Raw genomic sequence first — 20,457 nt, 5'->3', positions numbered from 1 at the left:
GTGGGTTTTCTTGGGGTTGCACAGATTGATTTCATCCAGCTTGATTGACACCTGATTACTGCTCTAGTTAAGCACTAGAGACTAGAGACCCACACATTTCACCTGCCCTGTGGGGAATGCACTATTATGCTGTAGGATGTTGCCGTACAATTTGGGTTAAGAGTGGACGGGCAACCACTGACAGACTCACTACAGTATGACTGGAAGAACGTTTGTGAAGAGCTCTTAGGCATTTTACCAGAGGATCTGAAGGGATCAAGATTGAGTATCCCTTGGTTGGCGTCCTAGTTTCCCAAATTACCTCCCAATGCCGATGACATCAGCGTACGTAGGTCTGCATGAGCATACATTCTGTAGCTTATTGGAGGATTTTTATTTGCCGACAAGTCCAATACTCTGGTGCATCTCATGTTCCTCTCATTATTGTCTGATTTCGAGCATGCTGGTACGTACTCGTGGGGTGGTGCATGTCTTGCATGGTTATACAGAGAACTTTGTCGGGCTTCCAATGCACAAGCGTTGGAAATAGCAGGAGCACTAATACTATTACAAGTATAGGCTTATAATCGATTTCCAATTATAGCACCACAAGTCCAACTACAGGCCTCAGATCACCGTCCACTTAGTGTCAGGTATTATTTTATTTATATATTTATTTCGTTACCATTTTATGTAAGAATATAAATTAATTGTATTTTTTATAATTTTAGATGGAGTGGTGTATTAGCTGCCTCTGAACAGTCAGCAAATATGTTGCTCGTGTATAGAAAAACATTCGAAATGCTGACGTCCAATCAGGTAGTAAATATGTATATAAATGAATATTTAAAAAAATTTATATGTATACTTATTTATTTATTTATTTATTTTTTGTCAGGTTATTTAGACGTCATACTCACAGATTTGGTCATCCTTACCTGATTATTGTCGTAATGATGAAGACATCTAGTTGACTGTTAGCCCTCTTATATGCTTCCATAAAGTAGAGTGGCATCATCCAGATCATGTGCTGAGACAGTTCGGTATGCGACAAACAATACCTTCGTTGTCCTATACACTCCTAGAACTACACCAGATCGATTTAAGAGGTAAGCACGACCAAGACTGACATCGAATCCATGCAGAGTATTTATCCTACTGGCATGGACGACATGATCGTTGTGCACGGGGAGAATTAATAGATAGGCCAGCTGTATGAGACGACTACTTTCTCTGGTACAATTCGATCACGAGGCGATTTATCTCACGGCGTTTACTATTACTACATGGTAAGAGATTTCAAATCAGATATTTTTCATATATATAATATGAATATTGTTTAATATTTTTTTTTTATTCTACAGAATAATTTTATCGGCGATGTTTAACAATATTCAGTGCAGAACAACCTACAAGAATTGGGTTCAATGTGTCAGCAAATATTGATCAACGTAGAAAGTATTATTCAACAAACAAGATGACTCAATGTTGCTGACACCGATCAAAGACGTATTCGTCGTAAACGACAGCGACAACGGGATGAACCTAATTTAGAGGGATACGAAGACAACCCCATGAGGAGTAAGGGCCAGGGGGTCGTTTTTAAATCCCACATTGTATTATTTTCAAATTGCAAATCTCAAAAGAACTAATTATAAATATTCTTTAATATCATGGTATTTTTTTTTTTTTAATATGCATGCAAGATGTTTTCATTGTAAATTAAATATAAAATTAAGTTTAATAATGAAATAATTAAGTTTAATAATTAAGTTTAACAATTAAAAAAAATTATAAGCAACAATAAAGGAATTAAGTTTTAACAATTAACTTCAAAAAAATGAAAAAAAAAATTATAAGTGAATCGTGTACCGGGTACACGAATTCGCTTGACCGGTCAACCAGTCAGCTGACCACGATTAAATGGTACTTGTGTACCCGGTACACGAGTATGTCACATGGAAATCGTGTACCGGATTCACGATTTCACTACCATAAATCTGTCAATACTTTCCCAAAACACCTATTTTTTAAAAAACTTCCTCCCCAACCATATTTTTGTCATTATTTTTAAAAAAAAAAAAATCTTTTCTTATCTATTTTATTTTGGGATGTTTTCCTTGTTTATAGACTTCCAATATTAATTAGGAATATTTTCTTTCTTCACCGTGGTTATTTAAGAGCAAGTTTGTGGATTTGCTAGGGTTGTCATTGGTATTGTGAGATTCGAACATAAGTGTGTTTTCATAATCTTCGTAGAAGCTCTCTGAAATTCTAGTAGGTCTGAAGCATGAAGTTGAGTGTCATTTTGTAGCATATTGTATTCTTGTTATTGAGATATTAGAAGCAATCTTGAGAAGAGTTCTTGACCTTAGGGGGAGTCTACCGTTGGTTGAGAAGGAGTTCTCATCCTTAGGATGATCCTAAAGCATTGTCAACGGAGACGGAGTTCTCAAACTTAGGAGGAGCTTAAGTTTACCAAGTGAAGCAGGTCTCATTTGATAGTGGAAAGATAAAAGAATTGATGAGAAAGAATCTCACACTTAGGGGGAACCTAAGTGATTCGTCACTAATTCTCACATACTTACGAGGTGTCTAAGTTCTACTGAGAAATAGTCTCACATCTAAAGAAAGCCAAGGTGATTAACTTAAGTTAGACTCTACGTGTGTTACTGTAATTGTTATGACTTTACAGATAAGTATATCGTTGTAATTGCTTTATTTTCATATTAGTGAATTTATTTTTCCAGGATACACTACCACAAGACGTAAGTGGTATATCATAAAACTAGGTTACCAATTTTTGTGTGTTATTTGTTTATTAAGTTGTTGGTACTTTACTAATTGTCTCTATGATTGCCAGAACAATCTGTGGGACATTCATGTTCTGAATAATGAATCAACTTAATTTCATATGAAAAAGACTCGTTTATAGAAAATGTGAGAGCATCGAGACGCTCTCGGCAATGTTGAGATGCGTTGTTGAAGAATGCCTGCAGTATTGAACAATGTTTCCCTATTCTTCTACTTAAGAGCATCGAGACGCCTGGGCTTCTGCCTTTGAGACAACCTGCATAGGGACATCTGGGATTTTTCACCTATGTCAAGCCTCGTTGCTAGAATAAGACCCAAATTGCTTCATTTGTCCCCCACTGTCCCAAAATGCTCCAACCTGCTTCCATTGCTTGATTTCTTGCAAATTAACCAAATAAGCTCATAAGATCCCTTGAATTAACATGATTTATGAGGTCCAAGATAGAACTTCTACGGTGCTATCACTCAACAAAGTTAGAATACTTGGAGTTTAGTACCACTACTTGAAAATAGAACATTATTGGTTACAGGTGAGTGTTTTCATAACAAGAACGATTCAAATGGTTTTGTGGCATGTTAAGGCCAACTCAGTTGCAAAGGTCTATAATCAACTTGAGGGAGTTTGTTTTTATGAGATATTTAGCCCTCTTGTTATGAAGAAAAAGAAAAGACACTTTGCATATTATTCTATTCATTATGGTTGGGGTTAATGATAATTTTCAATAATGAGAGTTATTTAGATCTAAAGAGTAAGCTTATTGTTTAGGAGGGAAATGTTTATTGTTAGAATTCATTTTATTTAGAGTAAATTTAAGTAGAAATAGGTTAAGTATGAATTGAATCATGATTTGTACCAAAACAAAAAGTAATTGTTTAAGAGAAATCATTTTTGTAAAGAACTTGCTAAGTTTTAAGGTTTTGTTTATGAACTAGAAAAAGAACTCTGGATTATGTTTTATATTTTTAGATTTAACAAGCTATATTATTTAGTAGGCAATCAAAATTATATTTTTGAAATATTTTTCAAATTCTATAACCCAAAACAGTGCAGTTTTTGAAAAACAATATTTTTATGTTTTTAGTATATCCAAATGTTGAATTTGGAATTTAAGTATATAATTATATATTTTTTAGAAAATTATAATAACGTTAGAAAATAAATAGTATTTAAGGTCATAAGCTCAATTCATTTTGTTAACATGAGCATAAATTATTGATATAAAATATTAATTATCAACAAAAAGGTCAAATATTCGAATCTTTCATAAAAAAAAAAAAACAATTTATTTTTTAAATTAAAATTTATATTATAAATTATACAATACAAAATAATAATTACAAAATTTTTACGTTCATAAATTATTGAATAATAGTTTATACTAAACTTAATATTTAGTAGATAAATATAACTGATTTTATGGTCTATAATATACATTATCAACTCATTTTTAATGTCCCGACAACACCAAGCTCTACAAAAATTTGGCGACAATTGGTTGATTGGTGTTGTGTTGCCTGATGAAAAATACGCATTATTTTAAATACTCAAGGACTTACTTTTTTTTAGTTAAATTTTTAGGTTATTTGCCAACAACATTTCATTCCAACGAACACATAACGGTCTAATCATCATTTTATTACGTTATGTCGGTGACTATTTAAAATTATTTTACAAACTTGGGAGACTAAGGGTCTATTTTAAAACTTTAAGAACCAAGTAGATATCAACTCTAAATTTTAGAGACTAAAAATATATTTTACCTATCAATTTACTTATGAAAGCTTAGAGTTTAAATTGCTACAACTTGCTTCAGAGTAATCCTTAAATAATGAAAAATTATATATATATAATATTAAACTCACACCAAAGCATATCTTAAATCATTGAAAATCAATTTGATGGCATATAAATTTGTATTTAAAAAATGTAAAATCAATTAAATTAATTTTAAATGATAAAAAACATGTAAAATGATAATGAAAATATCAAAGAAAAAAATTCATAAATAGAAAAAATGTCAGACTATTTACATAAATAGCAAAGAAAACTAATACACTGATAGACTTCTATCCACATCTACAGTGATAGACTTGTATCAGTTTCTATAACTAATAGTCTATCAGCATCTGTCAGTGATAGATATTGATAATAATGTCTGCAATGTCTATCGAAACTATCTAAAAACAACAAAACTCAAATCTAGAATCCAACTTCATGAATAAATCAATTTTAACACCAAAACTTAATGGGTTTTTAAAAACAAAAAAAAAAAAACCTAAAGCGCCCAAAATCTTACCCCTAATAGCCAAAAATTTGGAAAACTCTAACGTTGACGGTGATGAGGATTGGTTTGCACAAATCTAAGAGTTGGAGGAAGAGAGAGTGAATCAGATAGAGAGAGACAAATCGACTCACCTATGGCGATGTACAACCAGATCTGCAATATAGACCAAATGACGATAAACCAACAGTTAGACATGGCAGTGACTATTAGACGTTAGAGTATGTGGGTTAAAGAAAGACCAAAATAGGAGACAAGAAAGAAAATGATTAAATTTTACTATTTTATATTTCTCTAATTTTTCTATTTTTGAAAATCCCAACGTCAAATTGCATCCTTTGGCGTAGGAACAATCCAAACATAACGGAAATACCTGTCGAGAAGAATTTGATTTACGCACCCTGATGACTGATGAGGCGCCCGTAACAAGAAACCGACAAAGAAAAACTCCTTAGAAAACATGATATTACCTTACTACCACAAAGGCACAAACATTTGTTTTCTTAAAAGACAAGTAACCCTAATCCCATTTGTTCAAAATAATATTTAATTAAAGTAATCGAAGACGGTGGTTAGAACTTTTTTGGTCGGTGACAGAAAAAGCGACACCGCCGTGTCAATTTAACAATGCTTTTTCCTTTCCAGAAGTTTGCACCTGGAATTCAACGTCCATAACAACAAATAAATAATTTTTTTAAAAATGGGTCGAAAACTCAAAAGGCAAAAGAAAAGGGAAGGCCTGCAAATTCCACGCTGGCAAGTGGCAACATCAATAAAGTGCCACGTGTGTGCTCATATTGGATATAAAAAAAACATTAGCAAGAATTATTGTGAAATTACAATTTGTGGCTCTATGATTTATTTTGTGGTCGATAATGACTTAAATTTTCTTTTATATTGGTTAAATTTCTTAAAATTTAATTAATTTACTATATCTTGATACTAATCATTTTAATCTCCAATTATATATATATATATATATAATACAATTTGTCGACTTTTAATAATGCCAAAAATCTTCTAGGAGATTAAAAAAAAAATTATGTAGACAGTCATTCTGAATAGTGATGGAGACAATTAGTACCTTTCTTAAGAAGTAGGTTTTGTATCTTGATTATTAAAATAAAAAATTATAGAGATTGAATTATTCAGGTTCTCTCCCTCAATTGAGATATCCTCTCTTTCTTCTAAGAATTGAATCAAGAATTCTCTTTCTTTATTATCCTTTATATTCCAATGGCTGAAAATTCTGTCACCATATTAAATAAAAAAAAAAGTCGAATTCATTTTTAAAGGCCAATTCTTTACTTTTCACAGATCAGGTCGAGACTCCTCACACCCTATTGTTCCAATAGCGGGAATGACTTATGGTTAGCTTTTTGCATATATAATTAAAGATCAAGAGGATTCATAGATATAAAAAACAAACACTAGTAGAAAAGTTGACAAATAAGTCAATCACTAGACATAACGGTACTTTAGTATTGACTCACGAACACACCTTTAGCTAATTTGATTCATTAGAGACTAGGTACACCATTGATAGCCTCTAGTGATGTTCTAGCTTGTCTTGAAGCCAATTATTTCATATAATAATAATAATAATAATAATAATAATAATAATAATAATAATAATAATAATAATAATAATAATAATGACAATATATAAATAGACCTAAGATGGTAATTTAACTCATAATTATTTCCTTTTATAAGTGAGAATAATTTAAGGACAGGGTGGGCAGATCTTAAGTTGATTTTTTAATTTTAATTTTTTTTAAAAAAAACACGTTAATGGAGCGAAATTTACTCTCCTCCATGATCTCATATTTAGTAAGAAAGGCTATTGCTTTGTACAATCCATTTTCAATAATCTTCCTCTCTCTCTCTCTCTCTCTCTCTCTCTTCTTTCCTCTTCTCTCTCTCATTTTCATTCTCTCCCAACTGTCTCTGAAAGGTCTGTTCTTCCATTGTTTCCTGCTTTAACAAAGGGTTTCCAGGTAATTTCATGTCTTCTCTCTTCACCTAGAGAGAGAGAGAGAGAGACAATCAAACCAGAGAACACAACAGAACAGAACAAACACACAGGTTTGAAAATTGGAGAGAGAAACCAAATTAAGATAGGAAAATCCATCAGAAACCATCAACAAAATGTTGCAGAGAGCTGCAAGCAATGCTTATTCATGGTGGTGGGCAAGCCACATCAGAACCAAACAATCCAAATGGATGGAGCAAAATCTTCTAGGTTCATCTCTCTTTCTTTCTCTTTAGCCTTTTTTTCCCTAAAAGATCAATCACAATATGAATTTATGTCTCAAGATTCTCTGATCCATGAGAAAGAAAAAAAAAACTATGTTTAAGGTTGTTAGAAACTTGAATTATCCATCTGGGTTTTCTTGTTTTTCTCTGTGATTTGATTTGCATATTGAATTGTATTGTTTTCTTTTTAATGGAAGTTTTGTTGGGTAAGATCAAGGTGTGGGTATTCTAAAAGCTTTGGTCTGAAAGTTTAGGAATTCCCATTTGCAATTAGATCACAAGATCAATATCCACATTGATTCAAGTTTAATCAATAAATCAATGAGAAATGAAAGTTTATGGTAATTGCAGATATGGAGGAAAAGGTCCAAAGTGTGTTGAAGCTGATAGAAGAAGATGGAGATTCATTCGCGAGGAGGGCTGAAATGTATTATAAAAAGAGACCAGAGCTGATAAACTTCGTGGAGGAATCTTATAGAGCTTATAGAGCATTGGCTGAACGCTATGATCACATTTCAACTGAGCTGCAGAATGCAAACAACACAATTGCTTCGGTTTTTCCAGAGCAAGTTCAGTTTTCCATGGACGAGGAAGACGAAGAAGCCATGCCTAAATTCACTAAGAAGCTACCTGAGATCTCCAAAGGAAACATCCCAAAAGTACCCAAGGCCCCCATTGATTTAAAGACTGTCATAACAACAGCAACAAAGAAGTTGAAGTCCAAAAAGAATGCAAAAATGGCAGCCGCAGCTTCGTCGGTTGCCAAATCTGGTTTGAGCAAACAAGAGGCACTCAATGAGATTGACAAGCTGCAGAAACAGATTTTGGCACTGCAAACTGAGAAGGAGTTCATGAAGAGCTCTTATGAAAGCACACATGCAAGGTATTGGGAGATTGAGAATCAGATCAAGGAGATGCAAGACAGAGTTTTCAACTTGCAAGATGAGTATGGTGAAGGAATGGTTATTGAAGACGACGAAGCTCGTAATTTGATGGCAAAAGCGGCTTTAAAATCCTGCCAGGAATCATTGGCTCAGTTGCAGGAGAAACAGGAGAGATCAATTGAGGAAGCAAGAATAGAGTCTACAAGGATTAGAGAAGTAAGAGAGAGATTAGATTCTCTCAAAGGTGAGCTTCAAGGCAAAGAAACGAGCCAGGATAAGTCGCTTGCAAAGAACGAACCTGTAAAGAAAGAACAAGTACCTGGCCAATTGAATAAAGAAGTTGATAGTGCAACAGAAGAGAAACAGAGAGCAGAGGAATTGCGCCAACAAATCAAGGAGCAGTTGGAGGCTAGAACATGTCTTACCATGTCAGAAATGGCTGAGAAGATTGATGAGCTTGTGAACAAGGTGATCAGCTTAGAAACCGCACTGTCTTCGCAGACCGCTCTTGTCAAGCAGTTAAGATCAGAAACCGACGAACTCCAAACACAGATACGAACCTTGGAAGATGACAAGGCTTCAATTATTAATGGCAAAAAAAATCTACAACAAAAGCTAAAAGAAATGGAGGAAAAACTGGGTGGGATTCAGAATCTTAACCAGAAGGTTGAGAATGAGAGAAGCAATTTCCAATCCCAAATTATCGAGGTACATTGTAATCTAGATCATCTTTCTGATAAATTGCCTAGCATACAGCAAGATGAGGAGCCTGAGCCAAATTCTTCAATAAGCACGGTCCAGCACAAACTGCCAGAGGGACTTCCAAGTGTAAACCAAGGTGCAAGTGGAGCACATACAGCGCTCAAACAGCCAGAGGAAGTTCCTGCTGTAAAGCAAGGTGCAAGTGAAGCATATACAGAGCTCAAACAGCCAGAGGGGCTTTCAGGTGTAAACCAAGGTGGAAATGAAACACATACAGAGCACAAACAACCTGACGAAAAGTTGAAAGCTTATGAAGGTTCTGATGACCCAAAGCAAATGGGATCAGATGAAGCATGCCAGACAACAGATACGAGACAAATTGAAGAACCAGACATTGAAATGAAATCATCAAAGCTGCTATCCTCTAAAGAAGAGGAATCACTGAATTTCAAAGGTAAATCTGAGAAATCTGATGCAAGTGGTAAGAACAGAAATCAAGAGAACATTAGTCCAACAACCAAGGTGGATCCTCCAAATTTGGGAAGCAGTTCTAAGAAACTTGATGTTAATGCCACCTCTAGAAGTCTAGTAGTAGTTGCTGATACTCAGGATAAATCCCAGAGTTCAAGAGGTAGTTGCGATAAATTCGATGCAGATGTTGCTGCCAAAAGTGGGGAAGAAATTGCTCAAACCTTGTCACTAAATACTGGAGACAATCCCGAGAAAAGTGATGCTTATGGTTCTGCCAGAAATCCTGTAGAGATTGTTCAAACTAAGGGTAATTCACAGTACTCAGAGCGTGGTTGTGAGAAAGCAGATGCGAATGTCACTTCTAGAAGTCATGTAGAATTTGTTCAAACCCAGGATACATCACAAAGTTCAAAAGGTAGTCACGAGAAATCTGATGCAGACAATACTGTCAAAAGTCGGGAAGCAATTGTTCTAGGCTTGTTAGTGAACATCGAAGATAGTCCCGAGAAAAATGGCAATAATGGTTCTGCTAGAAATCCAGAAGTGGTTCAAACCAAGGCTAATTCTCAGTATTCAGAAGGTAGTGTGAATGGTAGTCTGATGAGTCAAGTTGAAGAAATTAACAAACAGGCAAAAAATCCAGGACATCCTTCAGAGAAAACAGAGGTTGTGATGAAAGAGCAAAACAAAAAAGAGAAGACTTGTGCAGAGGCAATTGGCGCAGAACAAGAACAGAAAGCAGTGGATAAAGTAGAAGAGCCAAATTGGCAGCAATTGTTCTTGAGTGGAATAGAAGACAGGGAAAAAGTCCTCTTAACTGAGTACACTACAACCCTTCGAAATTTCAAGGATGCCAAGAAGAAGCTTAATGAAATGGATGAAAAAAATCGTGACCACCACCTTCAAACATCAAAGCAGCTAAATGAATTAAAAACTTCAAATGCATTGAAGGATCAAGAAATCAGATCCTTGCGCCACAAATTGAATCTTATGCAGAAATGTTTCTATGAAAGCAAGGAATCAATGGATCTAAGCACACAAATGTTAGATTTAAGTGCTTCAGACCACCAGAAAACCTCAAGCACATCAGAGGATCAATATGTTGAACCCCAGATAACAATGGATGATTCAGCTCAGGCTGAAACACTGTCTCGTCAAATCTCCTATGATTCAGGGTTCGACATCGGTAAGCTTCTAGTTCAACAACCTACCACTATATCAGAGATCGAGGAAAGACTCCGGATGAAAATTGACGAACTTTTGGAGGAGAACTTAGACTTCTGGTTGAAATTCAGCACTTCCTTCCATCAAATACAGAAATTTGAAACTGGGATCCAGGATCTCAAATCAGAAGTAACAAAACTTCAAGAAAAAGGAAAGAAGCTGGATGAGAGTGGCAATGGAAAGTACTCCTTGAAATCAGAAGCACGGCCATTGTACAAACACCTGAGGGAGATACAGACTGAACTTACCGTCTGGTCAGATAAAAGTGCAGCATTGAAAGAGGAGCTGCAGAACAGATTTTCATCACTCTGCAACATCCAAGAAGAAATAACAGCCGGATTGAAGGCGAGCGCCGAGGATGATGATTTCTCATTCACAAGCTATCAAGCTGCAAAGTTTCAAGGAGAGGTTTTGAACATGAAACAAGAGAATAACAAAGTTGCTGATGAATTGCAAGCAGCTTTAGATCACATAGCATCTCTTCAACTTGAGGTAGAGACCAACCTGTCAAAGTTGAATGAGGAGTTCAGACTTTCTGGGTCAAAGAAACAGGAAACACCACAGCTGAGACACTCAGAGAGCCGAAACAGAGTTCCTCTACGGTCATTCATATTTGGCGTCAAACCAAAGAAGCAAAAGCAATCGATCTTCTCTGGGATGGCACCTGTAATGCAAAAGAAGTATTATGCTTTGAGAACAGGAACTCCTCTGTAAATTATGTATGAACCTCCATTTTCTTTGTTTTGCATCTTGGAACCCTGTTTAGCCCCACTTTTCAGATTTTTTTGGTCTGCAATATTTGGCAGAAGTGAGATTTTCCTAGACATTTGTAAGCTTGTTTTTAAGTTCTTTTGGAAACTACATATACCTCTTCTTTTTTTCTCATCAGTTGTGATTGATGGGCGAAGTTTTATTATTTCAATTTGGAATCTTGGTAAATCAATTATCAAATTTCTAAGGTATATATCACCACTCAAAACTCAAATTCTGGAGACCGAAAGATCTAGATTGGTTCACAACATAAGAATGGCAGAAGATAAGACCAGCAAATGGCAATTGGTTCTTCACAGTTCACATAATAAGAGTTTCCTCCATTTCGAACTAATGTTTTAGAGGCCAAGGCTCTGATTTTGTTCCTTCTGCGATGCTATTTTCCATTGATTGTTAAAAGGATAACACATACAAACACCATTTGCCAATCTCAACGTCATGTGATTCATTTATGTATGTTTTAAACAATACTCTAAAAGCTCTAAACATGCTAAAATATGATGGAAGGGAAGGTTCAGTCATAGAGTTTACAAAGATCATCAACCCTGCTTTTTGAACATTAATTTATATAAAGAAATTAGCGCTTTATTTGCCTTTGTCACCATCTTTTGGAAGCTTTATACCCATGAGTCCAAGAAGATTAGATGCAGGACCAGGCAGTCCTTCTTGTGATGAAAATGAATCAAGAAAGCTCTTTACAAGGTTCACGTCCACATCAACAGGAGTGAAATCCTCCTCCATATGGTCTGTAGCATTTGATATTCCCTATAATATTTGTAATCGAAAATGTGAGAAGTACACAAAATAATAAAACAAGACCTTGCAAATTGTAATCGAACTGTAAATAAAATACATTTGCTGCCCAACATCATATCATTGATCATATAATCCCACAATATGATTGTCCTGACAGAAGAAAAACAAGCTCTTTCCACAAAATCATCAAACCCGGCCAATAACTTTTTCTTTCTTAGAACAAATTCTCCGGGTACTCAAAAGCTATGAAAATCCCACATGGGTTTGAAATCATTGAGTTGACGTTATACGATAAACTTATTTGATACCTCAGCAAAAAAAAAAAACTAGTTAAAAAGAATCGGTACAGATAGTTTTTTCTGACAAAACCCCTTAATGAAATTCTGGAGCTGATTAAAATTTATAAAGATCACATTGCCACCAACTCCACAAAAGTATCTCAATGTTATTAATTGAGAGGGTAAAACTAAAATCCAAAATGAAGAAATAATAGCTAATCATAGGGTCAACTTAGAAAGGCCAGAGTTAAGAAGAGTGCTAGAAGAATGAGGATGAGGTCGGGGAAACGAGGAATTTACAGCATCATGCACAAAAACGAAAGAAAACTACCTCATCTTTCTGGGAAGTTTCTCCACTAGCACGATAAAAACTTTTCTTGAGAGTACTACTCTTCAATTCTTCATCCAAGGTATCTGAGTAGGATTCCATGAACGTATTCTCTCTCTCTACGTCAATTGTATCTGTGGCATCATCACTCTCATCATCTTGAGATTCATCTGGAAAGCATGCAATAGTTGCAACTTAATGATTAGAAGAAACTATCAGACCTTTTTTTTAATAAGAAACAATTTTACTAAAGACAACAAAAATTTCGTTGCGCATGAAAAACAGGGTCAAGGAATCCTGCAGAGACTGCAGGACAAGGTAGAAAAATTTACAATCCAGCTATGGATATTGAAATATTTAAAAGAATCCAAATTACAAACTTCATGATAATCCACGAACAAAATCCAGACTGCGTTAAAGGCAAGTTAGCCAACAAACACCTATATAAATAAAAGAATACAAAAACAGATATGCAGCCAGCATTAAATATATATATATTAAACAGAACAAGCTTGAGGGTTCTTCCAAGTAATAGCTTTTTGACTTATGAATTGAAAGATGATAACTTGGCCAAAACTGAATAGTGTTTATGAAAGGTAGAATTTCATTACCAAAATCCAAATCAGAAGAGGATTCATCTTCATTTTCAGCATCGGTGGTAGTCTCCATGGATGTATGGTGGTTCATCACTGATTCCATCTCTTTAATGAAGCGGTCTACATCAATATTCACATCTTCTGGCTCCCTTTAAACATAAAAGGTGGTATGATATTAATAGATCAACATATGAACTCAGAAAATTTTTTTAGCATTACCAAATATAAAACTAAGAGTCTCTGCCATTGTGCAAGATGTTACAAAAGGAAAGACCACCAGGGGCCTTGCAGTTATTATATAAAAACGAGAAGTTTGATTCATTTATATGTAACTTACCTGTTATCAGACACCTCTACTCCTTGATAGCTTGATAACTTTTTAACAAATTTCTGCATGGACTTTGATATATCACCTAGATCAGACTCATCCATACTACAGCTGGACGATGGATCAAATTGCTCCTCTTTAGATTTTTGCTTCTTGTTAAATTTAGAATTAGAAATTTCCATTTCCTTCTGTCTCTCTAAGAGGGCCGCATTCAATTCATCATCCCCATTGTAAAGCCAAGAATCATCATCAGAAGGAGGAATATCCGGACCCTTGAAATCTTCCACTGAATAGGGAGAAGCAAGAATCTCATCTATGCGTCTGACTGGAGCACTCATCATGTTGCTACAAACATCAGAACTTCTCAGTATGTGCTATTCAAACAAACAACTCGATAAGAACTTCACTAGAAGAAGATAGAAACAATCGTTAAGTTGGGGGAGTCATGTGATTAATCTGCAGTATCACACTTATAAATCAAATGCAGAGTCATTGTTGTATTGTTATTCAATCCCAAACGAATGTGGAATCAGCAACGTTGAGAGTTCAAAATTCAAATTCAAATCCCTAAACACAAGACTCTGCAAAGATAAAATTCACCATAAAACTATAGGTACAATCAATTACCCATTACACAAGGGTTGTACCGCAGACGAACTGAGTTTAAATAGTTAGTTTGCTGACTCTAAGTTATCAAGCTCCAAATATCCCAATGTTGGAAATTTGAAGAGTGAGAAAAGTATAATTACCTAGTTCTTGAAAAGAGTTCACTGTTCCTGTAATATTCCTCCGCATTCTGCATCAATCTCCCAAACTCCTTTGAACCCGGAAGTAAACCTTCGAAGTATCCGCTACTTTTTAAACTCTCCTTAAACGCCTCCCATGTCTTGCTTTTCCCTTCAGACCCCTCTCGCCTTCTTAGTTGATATATCATCTCAAATCCGCATGCTATCTTCATTCCCAATTCAGCTTCCGTGTGTACTGAAGCATTGGTCCTATTGGGCATTGGATAACATTTGGGCGCTTGAAAATTCTGCTGCATCAACTGTGCAAACATTGCCTTCGACATCTTAACGGACACGCATACCAATTCTTCTTCTCTTCCTCTTCCCAAAAACTTCTCCATCTTTGCAGCAAATTTCATGGTATCTATGTCACGATCGTAAAACCCTTCAACCGCCAGCGAAATCAAGCAGGGCTCATGCTTCAACACCTGAGCAACTGATAGAGGAACCCTAACCCTAGCTCTGTGCATGTTCCTCTCTGCTCTCCCGGGATAATCCGAAATCTTTTTCTTCACAGCCAGCTGAACCGACTCAGACGCCCTGGATTCCTGATCAAAATCCACCAAGAATTTCAGCGAATCAAACAAATTAGGATCCGGTAATCGGAGTTTTGGTACAATATGGAGGCTACCATTGCGAATGAAGACGCGGTTGAGACTGTTCTCAGGGTTAATCCAGCGAGGGATGTGGAAAGCTGCCTCGATAAGCAGAAATTCGCCGTCCGTGTCCCAGACTCGGATTGACAGAGAAGGAAAACACTTGGAAATGTGGAAAAGAAGAAACACAGTGAACCATTCGTCTTCAAGGTTGTCGCCAAACCGAAGCTTCCCGTGAAGGTGTGGAAGGTGGGTGGAACAGATGCAAGGGGATTTGGGGATGGAGGAAAGTGAGAGAGCAAAGGGTTCGTGCTGCCATATGTAGTTGGAGGTGAATGTAGAGATGGTGTTGATGATTTGAAGATGAAGGGATTGGAGGAAGGAGGATACCTCGGCGGTGTTGCCGGAGCTCAGAGAAGCGTCGGAAAATATGGCGTAGAAGACGGTATCGTCGGGGAGTCTGGAGCTACTCTGATTGAAGATGGAGGAAGAAGAAAAGGGGCCGGTCGCCATGGAAGTTTCTCACAACTTTGCGAACTTTGCAGCTGCTTCTATATTAGCATCAAAAATTAAAAAATGGCTCCCCATGACGCTAATATGTTGAAGGTAAAAACTTTATGTTTGGGCTGCACATCCATACCATCAAATTCCTCCATAAATAAATGTAAACATCAATAGTGAGCTCAACTATTTAACATCTGATTGTCAAATTTCTCTAAAGAATTCATTCTAATTTTTTTTTATATCATAATATCATATTTAATCATTTTTTCTTTTTTTCTTTTTTTTAATACAATTATTTAGAGTATGGATACTTACTAACTTTGAATTTCATGAACATTAATATAAGGATAAATTACAAAGACTATCTTTAAAGTAGGATAGTATTAGCAATTACACCCTTAAACTTTCAATAGTTAAAATTAAATCCTCAAACTTTTAAAAGTATAAAAATTATACCCTTAATCTTGTACAAATTAGCCCCTCTGTTCAAAAACCCCCAATGATCCTAAAAAATTGGTCAACCCAACCCCCCAACCCATGTGGTTTGAGTTGGATTATCAATTTATTTTGTTGTGTTAGGTTTAAATAAGTGGAAATTTTGTGTGTTAGGTTCATTATTCACTTAAAATAACTTAAACTAACCCGAACTTATTATTAACTTTAAATTTTATATTTTTTTTACTTATGATACAATTATATATACATATATTTATTTTAATCTTATTTAGTTTCATTATTTTTTAGATAATTTATTCTCCGAAAATTCCTAAAAAAAAAAAAAAATAGTACTTTAAAAAGAAAATTTTCATTATATAAATTAAAATTGAGTTGTTAATTTTAATTCAATATATGAAAATAATTAAATAAAATTTTTATTTATTAATATTTTATTTCTTTCTCAAATAAAATTTTAAATAAATGACTTGATTAACCCGAACCAACCCAACCCAAACGTTTTATGGTTGGGTTGGATTGGGTTCATTTTCTAATAATGGTTATTTGAGTTAAAGAAATTTACATCTCAAACAATTGGTTAGGTCTAAAAAATTCTTCAACTCAATCCAAATATTTCATCCAATTGGTTAGGTCTAAAAAGTCCTTCAACTCAATCCAAATATTTCATCATTGGAGTGGTTTGGGTTCATTTCAAATAATAATTATTTGAGATCAAAGAAATTTACACTTGAATAGATCTAAAAAGTCCTTCAACCAAACCCACGAACACCCTACAAAATACAAGGCAGTGTGAAAACGGGATAGAAAAAGGAGAAAAACCAAGTTGCTTAAAACAAGGTAGCGTCGCGATACCTATACAGTGCTAACCCTGACACTATTTCTCAAGAGCTCAAAACTGGGACAGTGCAACACAGCAGAAGGATAGTGAAGAGCGTGCATGCAGGGTAGTGTCGCGCCGCCATTGTATTTATGGAAAGGATTTGGTGTTTTAGGAAATTTTCTTCTATATTATGATTTAGAGTTTTGGTTGTCGATTACATACCACACACCATAAAATTCAGACCCCTAGAGAGAGTTTTTTAGTATAAAATAAGTGAGAAAAATTGGAGGTTCTCTTAGAGGCCATTTGAGATCTCGGGGGCGAGATTGATGGGCTTCAATAATGAAGATTGCTTTGAGAGTGGATTTCTTCGTTTCCTTTACTTTTCTTTACTGTTTACAATGATTGTAATGTATGAGAATATGGATGTAGCATTGATGAGTGGCTAAACACTTTAGTGTTAGGGTGTTGATGAACTTCTCTATGGATTTAAGTTAATGGACTGGTATTTTCTATAATGAAGATCGTTAGTTGATCTATTATGAGAATAGGTAGGTTGCTAATGAAAGTTGATTATGACAAACCCTACTGCCATGCTTCTTAATTTGGTTTCAAGAAATTAGTAATAAATTTAATTTGCATGAGAAAAGATTGTTATTAGAAGATAATAATTTGGACATTAGTTTCTCGACTTAAACACATCTTTAGCATAATAATTCGTAGAAATACTTTACATGGTTTAATAAAGTAATTAAGAAAATCAACACTTTTGAATGTCTCTATCTCTTGAATTTCATCCACTACTAAAAAATACAGTATACACTATACTTTAGTTTAGACATATAACTATGGTTTTTTAAGAAAATCATTGTCTAATGTTGTAGAGATTAAATATACTCATTTAGAGACCACATTTAATAAAAACCATTGTGAACACAATAAAAATAAATGGTTTACACATTAATTGCTAGTTATTAATTGAAGTGTGTAACATTTCACAAAAAAAAAAATGTGTAAAATATGGTCAATTATATCATATCTTTGGATTATATTTTTAGCATTTCAATTTAACTCGAGGTTAAAGCAATGTAGTGTAAAACAAAAACAACTCCTATATTTTGCTAACATTTATTTGGAATTGCAATAAAATAAATCAATTAAAGAGAAATCTAAAGTAGTCTATTAGAGTGAAATACAAATGCAAGTGAAATGTTTAAATGGAATACATTTATTTCTGTTTGGGATTTTCTATTTGCTGTGTTGTTGGCTATAGGTACACCTCTTCAATTTGTTAGTTGGGTGAGAGCTTGTGTTACTTTGCCTAAGTTCTCTGTGATGATTAATGGTTCCCTTGAAGGGTTTTTTTCCTGGTAGGAAGGGGTTGAGGCAGGGGGATCCATTGTCTCCTTTTTTGTTTGTGATGGTGATAGAGGTCTTGTCTAGGTTGTTAAATAAACCTCCTGTGTGGTTTAGGTTCCATGATCGGTGTGAGCGTATGGGCCTGACTCATTTGGTGTTTGCAGACGATTTGATGATTTTCTATGCAGCGGAGAGAGATTCTATGGAGTTTGTGAGGCAAGTCCTGGTAGAATTTGCAGGGCTGTTTGGGTCAGTTGCAAATGTTGGGAAGACTTCCATGTTTGTTGAGGGTGTGGAGTCTGGGGAGGTGGAGGAACTAACTGCGTTTATGGGTTTCTCTCTTGGTTCGCTGCCTGTTAGGTATCTGGATTTACCTTTATTGGTGGATTGGTTGAGGGTTGTGGATTGTGCACCTTTGATTCAGAGAATTACAACTCATATTAGAAGCTGGGCAGCGCGGTCCCTCTCCTTTGCTGGGAGGTTGCAGCTTGTTAGGTCTGTTTGCAGTCGTTTTAGGTTTTTCGATGTAGCATCTTTGTATTGTCTGCGTGTGTAACTTATGAGGTTGATCGTCTGTTATGTAGTTATTTGTGGAAGGGTAGTGTGGTGAGTCGGGGTGGTGCGTAGGTGGCGTAGGATGAGGTGTGCTTACCGTTGAGAGAAGGGGGGTTGGGTGTGAAGCATGTGGCCTCTTGGAACCAGGCTGCTATTATGAAGTTGCTCTAGCTTCTCTTAATTAAATAAGGATCATTATGGGTAGCATGGGTAGAGGTGTATGTTTGGCGTGGGCGATCTTTCTAGGCTATTCGGAGTGAGGTTGGGAGGTCTTGGTGCTTGAAGGCTATCTTGCGTAGTAGAGATAGATTCAAGCATCTGGTTCGATTGATGGTCGGCGATGATCGAACTTATTTTGTTTGGTGGGATCTTTGGCTATCGGAGGGTGCGATTTTGGATTCATATGGGTCTACGATGGTTTATGATGTAGGGAGTAGTTTGGAGGCTCGGTTGTCGGAGTTCATGGATGGTGAGGGAGGTTGGAGGTGGCCCACAATGTCTTGGGAGCTGCTTGAGATCTGGGGTCTTATTCAGGCAGTGAGGCCTAGGGTAAAGGGAGAGGATTATTGACTTTGGGTGTCGGATACTTGCGGTCGGTTTTCTATCGCTAGTGCATGGGAGAATTTACATCCTCATCGTCCTAAGGTGTGTTAGGCTGGTATTTTGTGGGCGGGGGGTGCTATTCCGCATCACTCCTTCTGTGTGTGATTAGCTGTGAGGGATAGGTTAGGTACACAGGATTGAGGTGTGTTGTTAGAGGGGGTGTCTTTTGTGTGGGGGAGGTGTGGAGCCATGGGATCATTTATTTTTTGAGTGTGGGTTTGGGAGAAAGGAGTGGTCTAGGGTGTCGCATCAGTTGGGTTCGTCGCATCGGGTAGAGGGTTGGGATGTAGAGTTGAGTTGGTTGTGTCGAGTGGGATCGGGTAAGGGGGTGCGTAGTAAGTTGTTCCGTGTTTTCTGGTGTGCTTCCATATACTACATCTAGCAGGAGCGTAATCGGCGGCTGCATGGAGGTCAACCGAGGTCGGTGTCAGCTCTGATTCACCTTAGGATCTCTACGGTCCGTGCTTGTGTTGCTTCCTGGCGGGTTGACCTTCTTAGTCTTATCTAGTGTGTTTACAGATGTTTTTTCTTTTTTATCTTTACGTTGTTTTTTGTTTTGTTGTTGTCCCTAGTTTGTGGAGTTTTGGGTTCTTTTCTCTGGCTTTTTCCTTGGTGGTTTGCGAGTTTATTTTTATGTGTTGGTTTTGTTCTGGTCTTATCTTGTGGGCTTTATTTTGGTTTGTTTGCCATGTCTTTGCTTGTGCTTTGTTGCTTTGATGCCTTGATCCCGGGCTATGAGATCTTCTTGTTGTTATATAATAATATCACATATTCTAAAAAAAAAATATACACTTTTTTTCTTTGGCTTTTGTGTTCCAAACCTTGATGGGCAAGTAGCGTTGTTCATATCATTTCTTGAATATATATATATATATATATATATAATCACTTTGATGTCTCTAAACTTTCATATGGAAGTGTTGTCTTTCAACTTCAATTTGTTACGATTCTCTATCTATATACTTCTATTTATTTTTTGAAAGGTATGGGTTAGTAGGTGCACTTGAATATCTCAACTAGATTAATACATTTTTAGCACTCTCATCATATCCCAACTCCAATTTCGTTCATATAACCAATCAAGTACAAAGGGGGCTATCAGATAAT

The 20,457-nt window shown here is 35.8% G+C and overlaps 3 protein-coding genes and 1 long non-coding RNA gene across 5 annotated transcripts; 2 read left to right on the top strand and 2 right to left on the bottom strand.

Moving 5' to 3' along the window:
- Positions 1-2,783: 2,783 nt before the first annotated feature.
- On the bottom strand, positions 2,784-5,847 carry LOC120092049. Its single transcript, XR_005485890.1, has 3 exons — positions 5,449-5,847; positions 5,210-5,231; positions 2,784-3,171 (listed from the first exon to the last, which is right to left on the bottom strand). It is a non-coding gene; the product is annotated as an uncharacterized LOC120092049 (long non-coding RNA).
- A 1,840-nt stretch (positions 5,848-7,687) lies between these two features.
- On the top strand, positions 7,688-10,977 carry LOC120090645 (kinase-interacting protein 1-like). Its single transcript, XM_039048364.1, has 2 exons — positions 7,688-10,797; positions 10,887-10,977. The coding sequence occupies exons 1-2, from the start codon at positions 7,688-7,690 to the stop codon at positions 10,975-10,977; spliced, it is 3,201 nt and encodes a 1,066-aa protein (XP_038904292.1).
- On the bottom strand, positions 10,836-15,695 carry LOC120089810 (protein ecdysoneless homolog). Of its 2 annotated transcripts, XM_039047213.1 has the most exons (7): positions 14,422-15,695; positions 13,682-14,017; positions 13,360-13,493; positions 12,752-12,918; positions 11,980-12,151; positions 11,120-11,279; positions 10,836-11,003 (listed from the first exon to the last, which is right to left on the bottom strand). In XM_039047213.1, exons 1-7 carry the CDS (start codon positions 15,564-15,566, stop codon positions 10,985-10,987), a joined length of 2,133 nt encoding a protein of 710 aa, XP_038903141.1. In that variant the 5' UTR covers positions 15,567-15,695; the 3' UTR covers positions 10,836-10,984. The 2 variants fall into 2 exon arrangements, with proteins under 2 accessions (XP_038903141.1, XP_038903140.1); XM_039047212.1 differs by having other exon boundaries at positions 10,946-11,279.
- A 1,679-nt stretch (positions 15,696-17,374) lies between these two features.
- Positions 17,375-19,317, top strand: LOC120090644. The gene is made up of 5 exons (XM_039048363.1): positions 17,375-17,384; positions 18,107-18,203; positions 18,307-18,687; positions 18,777-18,798; positions 18,994-19,317. The coding sequence occupies exons 1-5, from the start codon at positions 17,375-17,377 to the stop codon at positions 19,315-19,317; spliced, it is 834 nt and encodes a 277-aa protein (XP_038904291.1).
- Positions 19,318-20,457: the final 1,140 nt, after the last annotated feature.

Source organism: Benincasa hispida, chromosome 11, assembly GCF_009727055.1.
Source record: "Benincasa hispida cultivar B227 chromosome 11, ASM972705v1, whole genome shotgun sequence".
NCBI lineage: Eukaryota > Viridiplantae > Streptophyta > Magnoliopsida > Cucurbitales > Cucurbitaceae > Benincasa > Benincasa hispida.
This window is presented reverse-complemented; position numbering and strand designations above follow the sequence as displayed.